The sequence below is a fragment of the Oncorhynchus kisutch genome, linkage group LG4 (genome assembly GCF_002021735.2).
Source record: "Oncorhynchus kisutch isolate 150728-3 linkage group LG4, Okis_V2, whole genome shotgun sequence".
NCBI lineage: Eukaryota > Metazoa > Chordata > Actinopteri > Salmoniformes > Salmonidae > Oncorhynchus > Oncorhynchus kisutch.
This window is the reverse complement of record NC_034177.2, coordinates 20,002,739-20,015,758: the sequence shown is the minus strand read 5'-3', so window position 1 is coordinate 20,015,758 and position 13,020 is coordinate 20,002,739. Positions and strand designations below refer to the sequence as shown.

The following is a 13,020-nucleotide window of genomic DNA, read 5'->3' as shown; positions in this document are numbered from 1 at the left end:
CAGTAGAGATGGCGAAAATGCGAAAACATCATCTCACAGAATCAGTTTTAATGAACAACATTGTCAAGATCTAATTTATTACTTTTGAATCACAGCTTCAGCATATAGCCCTCGCTATAGATACAATTCATACATCAAGATAATGACTGATACAGTTCAATTGTGGTTTTCACAATTGAACAAATAGTGCAATCAATGGCCATGGCTGCATAGAAACATGGTGTAATCAAGCAGCTAATAAAGCAGCTATAACAAAGTTCAGTTCAGCATAATTTACTCAAATTAGCTCCAGGTAAAACATGCTTGCTATAGACTAACCATTTCCTCATAAAATATATCTAATTAAAAGTGCAACATTCACTATGTTTATTGAGCTCTGGTACGGTTGCCAGTACTTACTTAGTTACTGAGGAGAAACGTTTCAGATGGCTCTACCCAAACATGGCAACCGGATAGAGGCGGGCGACTGGTGGCGCAGTAGAACTCAAAGGGCACCTCTAAGCAGTGCTCTGCCATGCCAGGCAAAGCTTGGGCATCATGCTGGCACCTGGCAACATTTGCAGATAGATTAGGCATGATAGTAGTCTGCTTTAAAGCTTATCATCAGTATCTGCTAATCAGGGGCTCGCTTAATGCGCTGCATTCATTACAGTCAGACAGACATAGTAAATGATCTGTCTCTGTCTCCACAGCCCGCTAATTAATGTGACTCTCTCCGGCTGGCACTGCTTAAAGTCGAGTGCTTTTCGCAAAGGACCTTTTCCTTCAGAAATGAAGCCACATGGAGAACAGAACACACTGTGAAGTCTGAGCCCCCATCATGCCTGTGGTCTCTCTCCATGTCTCTAATAGACGCATAGTAAACAATGGCATTAATTTTTGTGCCTGGGAAATAATGATCTGATGCATTTACTAGCTAAGCCTCTCTGAGACAATGGTGGGCGCACAAACCAACCTCAACGTGACTGCCACCTCATTTAAGACAAGAGAAATCACGGAGATAAAGATTCCGCCCCTAACTGAACCACGCTCTTTCTGGTGAATCCTGCTGCAAATTAGCATGTCTTGTCAGTAATGTTCAGCAACATTGTTTATTTTAAAGCAATGGATGGAGCTATGTTGTAGCAGCAGTGATCCTAATAAACCCTCGTCTCAGTCTCTCTAGATGTTTCTGGTGGTAGTGGTGTTTATGGGGATGTCCTTGCTGCTCTTCCCTGGGCGCTGTGTCATCTTAACTTCATCAACATTAACATTCTCTTGGTTCTTGCGGAAGCAGTAAACCCCGTAGAGGCGGAACTTCAAGTCGGGGAAGCCCAGGTGGCGGACCCCCGGTTGGGGCCCTCCGCAGCGGGTGCGTGGGTTGACGATGGGGTAGCGGATACTTGCGTCCTCCAGCCAGCCGGCCTCACAGCGATCCAGTAGCTGGATCTTCCAGGCAGCATAGAGCTGACCCACCTTGGCCACCACCGAGCTGTCACGCAGGCACGCCTTCACTGCCTCAGCATAGTTAACCTTCTTAAAACGCTTCAGGAAATACACCTCACCTGGAGGAGAGAGGAGGGGAGGAGAGCGAGAGAGAGAGAGAGAGAGAGAGAGAGAGAGAGAGAGAGAGAGACAAAGAGACAAAGAGACAAAGAGACAAAGAGACAAAGAGACAGAGGGAGCCAGAAAAGACAAGGAGAGAGAGAGAGAGAGAGAGAGAGAGAGAGAGAGAGAGAGAGAGAGAGAGAGAGAGAGAGAGAGAGAGAAAGACAAAGAGACAGAGAACCACATGAGACAGCAACAGATTCCCTGAGGGGAGAGATCCTGAGTTCTTATGGCCTAGACCAGTCTGATACCTCGCCTGTAGAATGTGTTCCCAATCTCTAATCAACCAAACATCCGTCTGGGCAGCTGCTCAAAATCGAAAAGCAATACAGCATCGGTGGACAGTAAAATACTTCAATTTCTACTTTCATCTTGCACTGGGAAGACTTCTCGCCTACCAGAATTTACAGAATTGGAATCATGATTGCAGAAAGTATTTGAGCTAAAATGAAGCTGAGTTAAGTTTTTACAGAGAGAAATAAGAAAGCAACTGCCAACAGCCTTACACTTGGCTATCGATTTTGCGTTTGTTTATGTGGCTGATGCCTGTTAGGGAGGAATATTGTCTCATATTTCCCCAAAGGCTACTGTGTTAATATCTTCCAGCTGGTCAATGCAACAGTATCCCCTACCATTACTCCTGAAGATAGCCCACATCTCAGGCCAGTCTGTCTGTTGACTGTAATTAACTCACTGCAATGAAGAGACTGCTAGGTCTCCACTATGAAGTACCAGGTTAATGTTCGACTATGGCTACTGTGTACTTTATCTTCTCTAGTTCAGATCTGTTTTAATTTGATTTATTTAACCTTTATTTAACTAGGCAGATGCTCAGATATTGTTGACAAAATGACTTTTACTTTAATGTTCACAGGAAGAAAATCATTACTTTTATTCAGTCTCAGGAGAAGAAAAAAAATTGAAAATCTATTTTGTTTCGGAATGCATCCAATGTTGTTATTTCTTTGCCGACTGAGTCACAATCTTACCGTAGCACTCAACGGCTGTACCCATAAATCAAGATTCTCCAAATTGAATGTTTCAATTCCCTGGTAGCAGATGGATAATTCTGTCATGATGAGTTCTTGTACAGTAGAGCAGCAGTGCTCCTAAATTTGTTTTGAGCCATAGAACCAGGCTAGGCTTCTTCCCCTGCCACGACTGTGTGGAAGTGTTGATGGAAATCAAAGGAGATAAAAGCACAGCTAGAAGACCCTGTGGCCCTTTTAAGAGGGCGGAATCAACACAAGGTTAGGGGATCACAGGCAGGGATCAGAGACAGGCTCCTATTGCTGCTGTGGACTCTGGCTGCATCTCAATACATCTTGCCTCATCTCCCTCCCTTCATCTGCACAGATCTGAAAACACTGTATAGTCAGAGCAGAGGCAATACAGTGGAAAGATATCTGGGGAATCTACCCGTCACCAATCAATGTTCATACATCTCATCTGCTCAAGAAAAGTAAAAAGTAAGCATGGAAAGGACCCCACACACTCACCATTGAGGTTGGAGGTGAAACAGAAGGCATCGTAGCGCTCATCCTCTTTGTGTCTGTAGCCGTAGTTGCGTACCCCTGCAGGGGTGTCCTTGCGGCCACACTGGTCCCGGGGGTGGGAGATGGGGTACTGGACGGAGCCGTCCTCCAGCCAGCCTGCGTTGCACCAGTCCAGGCCCTCTAGCCAGGCCTTGTGGAGCTGGGCATGGGAGGCCAGGATTGCATCCTGCTCTTTACACACGTCCTCAGCCTGGTGGTAATTGAGCTTGTAGCGCCCCACCCGTGGGTAGTATGGGAACACCACGCCTGGAGGAGAGAGAGAGATACTGAACTATAAGGACAAGTTACTCATGTTGTGAAAGCTGAAAAACACTAACTCAATTCTGCCTATTACATTTTCAAATACTTCATTTTTCATTTTGACTGAGGTCTTACACCACACATAACCCATCTAACCGCTACAGAGGGCAGTGAGTAAAGCCCAATACATCACTGGGGCACAGCTCCCTGCCATCCAGGACATCTATACCAGGCGGTGTCAGAGGAAGGCCCTACAAAATTGTGAAAGATTCCAGTCACCCAAGGCATAGACTGTTCTCTCTGCTACCGCATGGCAAGTGATAGCGATGCACCAAGTCTGGAACCAACAGACTTGGTGCAACAGAACCAACCAATAAAATAAATGTTTTATTTGTCACATGCGCTGAATACAACAGTTACAACCTTACAGTGAAAAGCTTACATACAAGCCCTTAACCAACAATGCTTTAAGAAGTTATGAAAAAAAAAGTTAAGTAAAATGTTTTAAATAAATTGAAAATAATTCAACAGAAGCAGTAAAATAACAAGAGAGGCTATATACAGGGGGTAACGGTACTGAGTCAATGTGTGAGTGCACCAGTTAGTTGAGGTAATTGAGGTAATATGTACATGTAGGTAGAGTTAAAGTGACTATGCATAGATTATAAACAGAGAGTAGAAGCAGCGTAAAAGGGGGGTCTGGGTAGCCCTTTGATTCGCTGTTCAGGAGTCTTATGGCTTGGGGGTAGAAGCTGTTTAGAAGCCTCTTGCACCTAGACTTGGCGCTCCGGTACCGCTTACCCATGCCAAATCTTTTCAGTCTCCTGAGGGGGAATAGGCTTTGTCGTACCCTCTTCACGACTATATTGGTTTGTTTGGACCATGATCATTTGTTGGTGATATGGACACCAAGGAACTTGAAGCTCTCAACCTGTTCCACTACAGCCCTGTTGATGAGAATGGGGGCGTGCTCGGTCCTTGACCACCAACTTGATGATGGTGTTGGAGTCGTGCCTGGCCGTGCAGTCATGAGTGAACAGGGAGAATAGGAGGGGGCTGAGTACGCACCCCTGAGGGGCCCCCGTGTTGAGGATCAGTGTGGCGGCTGTGTTGTTCCCTACCCTTACCACCTGGTGGCGGCCCGTCAGGAAGTCCAGGATCCAGTTGCAGAGGGAGGTGTTTAGTCCCAGGATCCTTAGCTTAGTGATGAGCTTTGAGGTCACTATGGTGTTGAACGCTAGGCTGAAGTCAATTAATGGCATTCTCACATAGGTGTGTTCCTTTTGTCCAGGTGGGAAAGGGCAGTGTTGAGTGCAATAGAGATTGCGTCATCTGTGGATCTGTTTGGGCATTATTCAAATTGGAGTGGGTCTAGGGTTTCCGGGATAATGGTGATGATGTGAGCCATGACCAGCCTTTCAAAGCATTTCATGGCTACAGATGTGAGTGCTACGGGTCGGTAGTCATTTAGGCAGGTAACCCACTGTTCCTAGGCCGTCATTGAAAATAAGAATTTGTTCTTAACTGACTTGCCTAGTTAAAAAAAGGTGAAGAAAAATAAACTCAGTCAGTGAAGAGACGTGCCAGTTGGTCAGCACCTGCTCGCAATACACGTCCTGGTTATGTGTCTGTTATGTGTCTGGCCCTGTGGCCTTGTGAATGTTGACCTGTTTAAAGGTCTTATTCACATCGGCTATGAAGAGCGTGATCACACAGTCGTCCGGAGCGGCTGGTGCTCTCATGCATGTTTCAGTGTTACTTGCCTTGAAGTGAGGCAAGTAACACTAGCTCATCTGGTAGGTTCGTGTCACTGGCCACTTTCTTATTGTGCTTCCCTTTGTAGTCTGTAATAGTTTCAAGCCCTGCCACATCCAATGAGTGTCACAGCCGGTGTAGTACGATTCAATGTTAGTCTTGTATTGACGCTTTGCCTGTTTGACAGTTCGTCGAGGGCATAGCGGGATTTCCTATAGGCTTCTGGTTTATAGTCAGTGCGGATGTTGCCTTGTTTGGTTATGTACGTACGGTCACTGTGGGGACGGCGTCATCAATGCACTTATTGATGAAGTCAGTGACTGATGTGGTGTACTCCTCAATGTCATCAGAATAATCCTGGAACATATTCCAGTCTGTGCTAGCAAAACAGTCCTGTAGCTTAGCATCTGCTTCATCTGACCACTTTCTTATTAACCGAGTCACTGGTGCTTCCTACTTTAGTGTTTGCTTGTAATCAGGAATTATGGTCAGATTTGCCATAGAGGGCGAGGGAGAGCTTTGTATGCATCTCTGTGTGTGGAGTAAAGGTGGTCTAGAGTTTTTTCCCTCTGATTGCATATTTAACATGCTGATAGAAATGAGGTAAAACTGATTTGAGTATACAGCTCATTGAGTGCGGTCTTAGTGCCAGCATCGGTCTGCAGGGGTAAACAGACAGCTATGAAAAATATAGATGTAAACTCTCTTGGTTAATTGTGTGGTCTACAGCTTATCATGAGATTCTCTACCTCAGGCGAGCAAAACCTCGAGACTTCCTTAGATTTCGTGCACCAGCTGTTGTTTACAAATATGCATAGGCTGCCTCCCATTGTCTTACCAGAGGCCGCTATACTATCCTGCCGGAAAAGCTTAAAACCGGCCAGCTCTATGTTAATCATGTTTTCGTTCAGCCACGACTCGGTGAAACATAATACATTACAGTTTTAATGTCCCGTTGGTAGGATATATACATGCTCGTAGTTTGTCTATTTTATTATCGATTATGAAGGTAGATTACCCTCTCGGCGACGGATCCTTACAAGGCACCCGGACCGTCGTCCATGATATACCTCCGTCTTTTCCTTCTACGAATGACGGGGATGAGGGCCTTGTTGGGTGTCTGGAGTAAATCCTTCCCATCCGACTTGTTGAAGAAGGAGATTTCCTCAAGAACAGGGTGAGTAATCGCTGCCCTGATATCAAGAAGCTCTTTTCGGTCATAAGACACGGTGGCAGAAACATTATGTACAAAATAACACAATTGGTTACGGGATCGTAAAATGGCAGCCATCTCCTTCGGCACCATTGTAGGTAACAGCTTCTACCCCCAGGACCCTGAACAGCTTCTACCCCCAAGCCATAAGACTGCTAGTTAAATAGTTAACCAACATCTATCCGGACTATCTGCATTGACCCCTTTTGCACTAACTCTTTCGACTCATAACATACGCTGCTGCTACCGTTTATTATTTATACTGTTGCCTAGTCTCTTTATCCCTACAAATATGTACATGTCGACCTCAATTACCTCGTACCCCTGCACATCAACTCGGTACTGGTACCCTGTGTATATAGCCAAGTTATCATTACTCGTTGTGTAATGAAACAGTCAGAGGTCAACAAGTCCAACATAGCTTCAGCGTGTAAATCAGCTAGAAAGATGTGTCGCATCGAGTAATTGTCTCTAGCCCCCACCCGGTTAGGGGGAGTGATGAGCTCTACAGCAGTCTCACAACTCAATCGCTGGTTGAAAACTGTTTTCTGCCCCTCCCAAAAGATAGAATTTGTAGATAATTGGCCCTCTTTCTGGAACTCACCCACAAACAGGACAAAGCCTGGCCTGTTGAGGAGTGACGGACTCCATCCTAGCTGGAGGGGTGCTCTCATCTTATCTACGAACATAGACAGGGCTCTAACTCCCCTAGCTCCACAATGAAATAGGGTGCAGGCCAGGCAGCAGGCTGTTAGCCAGCCTGCCAGCATAGTAGAGTCTGCCACTAGCACAGTCACTGTAGTCAGCTCAGCTATCCCCATTGAGACGGTATCTGTGCCTCGACCATGGTTGGGCAAAACTAAACATGGCGGTGTTCGCCTTAGCAATCTCACTAGAATAAAGACCTCCTCCATTCCTGCCATTATTGAAAGAGATTGTGATACCTCACATCTCAAAATAGGGCTACTTAATGTTAAATCCCTCACTTCCAAGGCAGTTGTAGTCAATGAACTAATCACTGATCATAATCTTGATGTGATTGGCCTGACTGAAACATGGTTTAAGCCTGATGAATTTACTGTATTAAATGAGGCCTCACCTCCTGGTTACACTAGTGACCATATACCCCGCGCATCCCGCAAAGGCGGAGGTGTTGCTACCATTTACTATGGCAAATATCAATTTACAAAAACAAAAAAAAGAAGTTTTCGTCTTTTGAGCTTCTAGTCATGAAATCTATGCAGCCTACTCAATCACTTTTTAAGGCTACTGTTTACAGGCCTCCTAGGCCATATACAGTGTTCCTCACTGAGGTCCCTGAATTCCTTGTAGTCATAGCAGATAATATTACAATTTTTGATGACTTTAATATTCACATGGAGAAGTCCACAGACCCACTCTGTGGACCAACTCTGTTGGTTTTGTCCAACATGTCTCCGGACCTACTCACTGCCACAGTCATACTCCGGACCTAGTTTTGTCCCATGGAATAGATGTTGTGGATCTTAATGTTTTTCCTCATAATCCTGGACTATCGGACCACCATTTTATTATGTTTGCAATCGCAACAAATAATCTGCTCAGACCCCAACCAAGGAGGATCAAAGCCAAACCTTGACCCAGAAAATATTTTTAAAACTATTGAATCTCCCATTCCTCTCAAAGGAAATTGAAAAAGCTGTTGGGAGCAACTCACTGCCTTCCTGAAGACAAACAATGTAAACAAAATGCTTCAGTCTGGTTTGAGACCCCATCATAGCACTGAGACTGCACTTGTGAAGGTGGTAAATTACCTTTTAATGGCGTCAGACCGAGGCTCTGCATCTGTCCTCTTGCTCCTAGACTTTAGTGCTGCTTGAGATACCATCGATCACCAGATTCTTTTGGAGAGATTGGAAACCCAAATTGGTCTACACGGACAAGTTCAAGCCTGGTTTAGATCTTATCTGTCGGAAAGATATCAGTTTGTCTCTGATTGGTTTGGTTTGTCCTCTGACAAATCAACTGTACATTTCGGTGTTCCTCAAGGTTCGGTTTTAGGACCACTATTGGTTTCACTATATATTTTACCTCTTGGGGATGTCATTCGAAAGCATAATGTTAACTTTCACTGCTATGCGGATGACACACAGCTGTACATTTCAATGAAACATGGTGAAGCCCTTGCTAGAAGCATGTGTTTCAGACATAAGGAAGTGGATGGCTGCAAACTTTCTACTTTGAAACTCGAACAAAACAGAGATGCTTGTTCTAGGTCCCAAGAAACAAAGAGATCTTCTGTTGAATCTGACATGGTTGTACAGTGGTCTCAAATAAAACTGTAAAGGACCTTGGCGTTACTCTGGACCCTGATCTCTCTTTTGATGAACATATCAAGACTGTTTCAAGGACAGCTTTTTTCCGTTTACGTAACATTGCAAAAATCTGAAATGTTCTGTCCAAAAATGATGCAGAAAAATGAATCCATGCTTTTGTTACTTCTAGGTTAGACTGCTGCAATGCTCTACTTTCCGGCTACCCGGATAATGCACTAAATAAACTTCCGTTAGTGCTAAATACGGCTGATAGAATCCTGACTAGAACAAAAAAAAAATATCATATTACTCCAGTGCTAGCCTCCCTCCACTATCTTCCTGTTATGGCCAGGACTGATTTCAAGGTTTTACTGCTAACCTACAAAGCATTACATGGACTTGCTCCTACCTATCTTTCTGATTTGGTCCTGCCGTACATACCTACACGTACACTATGGTCACAAGACGCAGGCCTCCTAATTATCCCTAGAATTTCAAAGCAAACAGCTGGAGGCAGGGCTTTCTCCTATAGAGCTCCATTTTTATGGAATGGTCTGCCTACCCATGTGAGAGACGCAGACTCGGTCTCAACCTTTAAGTCTTTATTGAAGACTCATCTCTTCAGTAGGTCCTATTATTGAGTGTAGTCTGGCCCAGGAGTGGGAAGGTGAATGGAAAGGCACTGGAGAAACGAACCGCCCTTGCTGTCTCTGCCTGGCCGGTTCCCCTCTTTCCACTGGGATTCTCTTCCTCTAACCCTATTACAGGGGCTCAGTCACTGGCTTACTGGGGCTCTTTCATACCGTCCCTAGGAGGGGTGCATCACTTGAGTGGGTTGAGTCACTGACGTGATCTTCCTGTCTGGGTTGGCACCCCCCCTTGGGTTGTGCCGTGGCAGAGATTTTTGTGTGCTATACTCGGCCTTGTCTCAGGGTGGTAAGTTGGTGGTTGAAGATATCCCTCTAGTGGTGTGGGGGCTGTGCTTTGGCAAAGTGGGTCGGGTTATATCCTGCCTGTTTGGCCCTGTCTGGGAGTATCATCGGATGGGGCCACAGTGTCTCCTGACCCCTCCTGTCTCAGCCTCCAGTATTTATGCTGCAGTAGTTTATGTGTCGGGAGGCTAGGGTCAGTCTGTTATATCTGGAGTATTTCTCCTGTCTTATCCGGTGTCCTGTGTGAATTTAAGTATTTAAGTTCTCTCTAATTCTCTCTTTCTCCCTTTCTTTCTTTCTCTCTCTCAGAGGACCTTAGCCCTAGGACCATGCCTCAGGACTACCTGGCATAATGACTCCTCGTTGTCCCCAGTCCACCTGGCAGTGCTGCTGCTCCAGTTTCAACTGTTCTGCCTGCGGCTATGGAACACTTACCTGTTCACTGTGATTACTATTATTTGACCATGATCCATGTTTGATCATTTATGAACATTTGAACATATTGGCCATGTTCTGTTATAATCTCCACCCGGCACAGCCAGAAGAGGACTGGCCACCCCTCATAGTCTGCTTCCTCTCTAGGTTTCTTCCTATGTTTTGGCCTTTCTAGGGAATTTTTCCGAGCCACCGTGCTTTTACACCTGCATTGCTTGCTGTTTGGGGTTTTAGGCTGGGTTTCTGTACAGCACTTTGATATATCAGCTGATGTAAGAAGGGCTATATAAATACATTTGATTTGATTTGTGTATGCATTCCTTATGTTATAATTGTTTTTCTCTGCATTGTTGGGAAGGGCCCATATGTAAGCATTTCACTGTTAGTCTACACCTGGTGTTTACGAAGCATATGACAAATAACATTTGATTTGATTTGAACCCTTCAACCTTAACCCCTGACCTTCAAGATCCAGGTTGACAAATCCCGTGTCGTCCTCCATGTCGTTGGTGACCTCGCACTCGTAGCGTCCGTAGTCCTCCAAAGTGACGTTGTGGATGATGACAGATGCGTCTCCCGGTCCATTCTGTTCTAGGGACACACGACCCCGGTACGATCTGAACACCCTCTGCTGAAGGCCCAACGCCACAAACACGTCCTCAAACACCATTGCATCCGTCACCTTGGTCCACTTGATGCGGATGCGGTTGGGGTCGGAGCTCTCGGGTTCGTGGTGGTAGCGGCAGGGCAGAGTGATGGAGCCTCCCCGGTGGGTGATCACTTTACCAGGGGCGGTCTGAACGATCACTGCTCCAGTGTCATCCTCTGGACACAAAGAGGGAGAATAAAGGAAGAAGAATGGTCAGGAGAGGTAAGGTTGGGAGGAATTATGCTTTTCAATGATCTGGTCCTGCAAGGGGGTCCACTCTGGCCTGCAGGTGGTTTGATTAAAACATTATCATAATAATATTTAAAAAAATTGTATTTTTTGGCAGGGAAAAAAACTCAATATACTTTAAAATGACTAAAACCAAATTGAAACTCTGTAGAAATTATATTGTACCTACATTCACACAGTTTTTTGACTGTGTCCAGCTCGCTAATAATCACATAAATGAAAGCTAGGCAGTCAGGGAGCATTGACAATTCCCTAAAAGATGGATAGAGCACCATTTTTTGTGCATTTTAACGGTGAGGGGGGAAAAAATCAGTGCGCCCCTCCAGACCTTGTTGAAGAGCGAATATGACACCCTTGAGCTGACCTGTACCTGTACTTTACCTACAGTGCATTAGAAAGTATTCAGAACCCTTGACTTTTTCCACATTTTGTTATGTTACAGCCTTATTCTAAAATGGATTAAATACCTTTCCCCCTCATCAATCCAAACACAATACTCCATAACGACAAAACCAAAACAGATGTTTTCAAAATTTTGCACATTTATAAGAATGAAATACCTTATTTACAAAAGTATTCCGACCCTTTGCAATGTTACTCGAAATTGAGCTCAGCTGCATCCTGTTTCCATTGATCATCCTTGAGATGTTCCTACAACTTGATTGGAGTCAACCTGTGAAAAATTCAATTGATTGGAGATGATTTAGAAAGGCACACATCTGTCTATATAAGTGCATGTCAGAGCAAAGACCAAGCCATGAGGTCAAAGAAATTGTCTGCTGTGCTCCGCAACAGGATTGTGTTGAGGCACAGATCTGGGGTAGGGAACCAAAAAATGTCTGCAGGATTGAAGGTCCCCAAGAACAAAGTGGCCTCCATCATTCTTAAATGGAAGAAGTTTGGAACCACCAAGACTGTTCCTAGAGCTGGCCGCCCGGCCAAAATTAGCAATCGGGGAAGAAGGGCCTTGGTCAGCGAGGTGACCAAGAATCCAATGGTCACTCTGTCAGAGCTCCAGAGTTCCTCTGCAGCACTCCACCAATCAGGCCTATATGGTAGAGTGGCCAGACGGAAGCTACTCCTCAGTACAAGACATATGACAGCCAGTTTGGAGTTTGCCATAAGGCACCTAAAGAACTCTCAGACCATGAGAAACAAGATTCTCTATGATGAAACCAAAATTGAACTCTTTGGCCTGAATGCTGGAGTAAACCTGGCACCATCCCTACGGTGAATGATGCTGTGGGGATGTTATTCAGTGGCAGGGACTGGGAGACTAGTCAGGATCGAGGGAAAGATGAACGGAGCAAAGTACAGAGAGATCCTTGATGAAGACCTGCTCCAGAGTGCTCAGGACTTCAGACTGGGGCGAAGGTTCACCTTCCAACAAGACAAAGATCCTAAGCATACAGCCAAGACAACACAGGAGTGGCTTCGGGACAAGTCTCTGAATGTCCTTGAGTGTCCCAGCCAGAGCCCGGACTTGACCCCAATCAAACATCTCTGGAGAGACCTGAAAATAGCTGTGCAGCGACACTCCCCATCCAACCTGACAGAGCTTGAGAGGATCTGCAGAGAAGAATGGGAGAAGCTCCCCAAATACACGTGTTCCAAGCTTGTAGCGTCATACCCAAGAAGACTTGAGGCTGTAATCGCTGCTGAAGGTACTTCAACTGAGTAAAGGGTCTGTACACTTCCATTTCTTTTTTTGGAATACATTTTCAAACATTTCTAAAAACTTGTTTTTGCTTTGTCATTATGGGGTTTTGTGTGTAGAGTGATAAAGGGGAAAAAATGATTTAATCCATTTTAGAATAAGGCTGTAATGTAACAAAATCTGGAAATGGTCGGAAAACTTTCCAAATGCACTGTATATAGGGACTACTGCTACAGTTATGGGAACCACCCAAACTTCAGTTAAAATATCAGGATAGTGAAAGTGTATATAATTAGATAGTATGTGAGCAAGGAAGATCCACAAAGCCTATCTTCTTCTCTCTACAATGGCTATTGTTTCCCCTGTGGGGGCCAAGGGGGGTGAGGAGACGTGTCACCTGAGAGATGTGTGTTTCATCATCAAGACCAGACCCCAGCAAGCCTTGTTCTGTGT

The 13,020-nt window shown here is 45.1% G+C and overlaps 1 protein-coding gene across 1 annotated transcript in view; it reads right to left on the bottom strand.

Annotated features, from left to right (window-relative positions):
- LOC109888619 (hyaluronan and proteoglycan link protein 4-like) overlaps positions 1 to 13,020 on the bottom strand; it is a 33,319-nt gene continuing 20,299 nt past the window's right edge. Inside the window, exons 3-5 of the mRNA XM_020479778.2 lie at positions 10,475 to 10,837; positions 3,087 to 3,389; positions 1 to 1,544 (exon numbers count right to left, since the gene is read on the bottom strand). Of these exons, the coding sequence (XP_020335367.1) occupies positions 1,162 to 1,544; positions 3,087 to 3,389; positions 10,475 to 10,837 (1,049 nt within the window). The 3' untranslated portion in view covers positions 1 to 1,161. The remainder of the gene's footprint in view (positions 1,545 to 3,086; positions 3,390 to 10,474; positions 10,838 to 13,020) is intronic.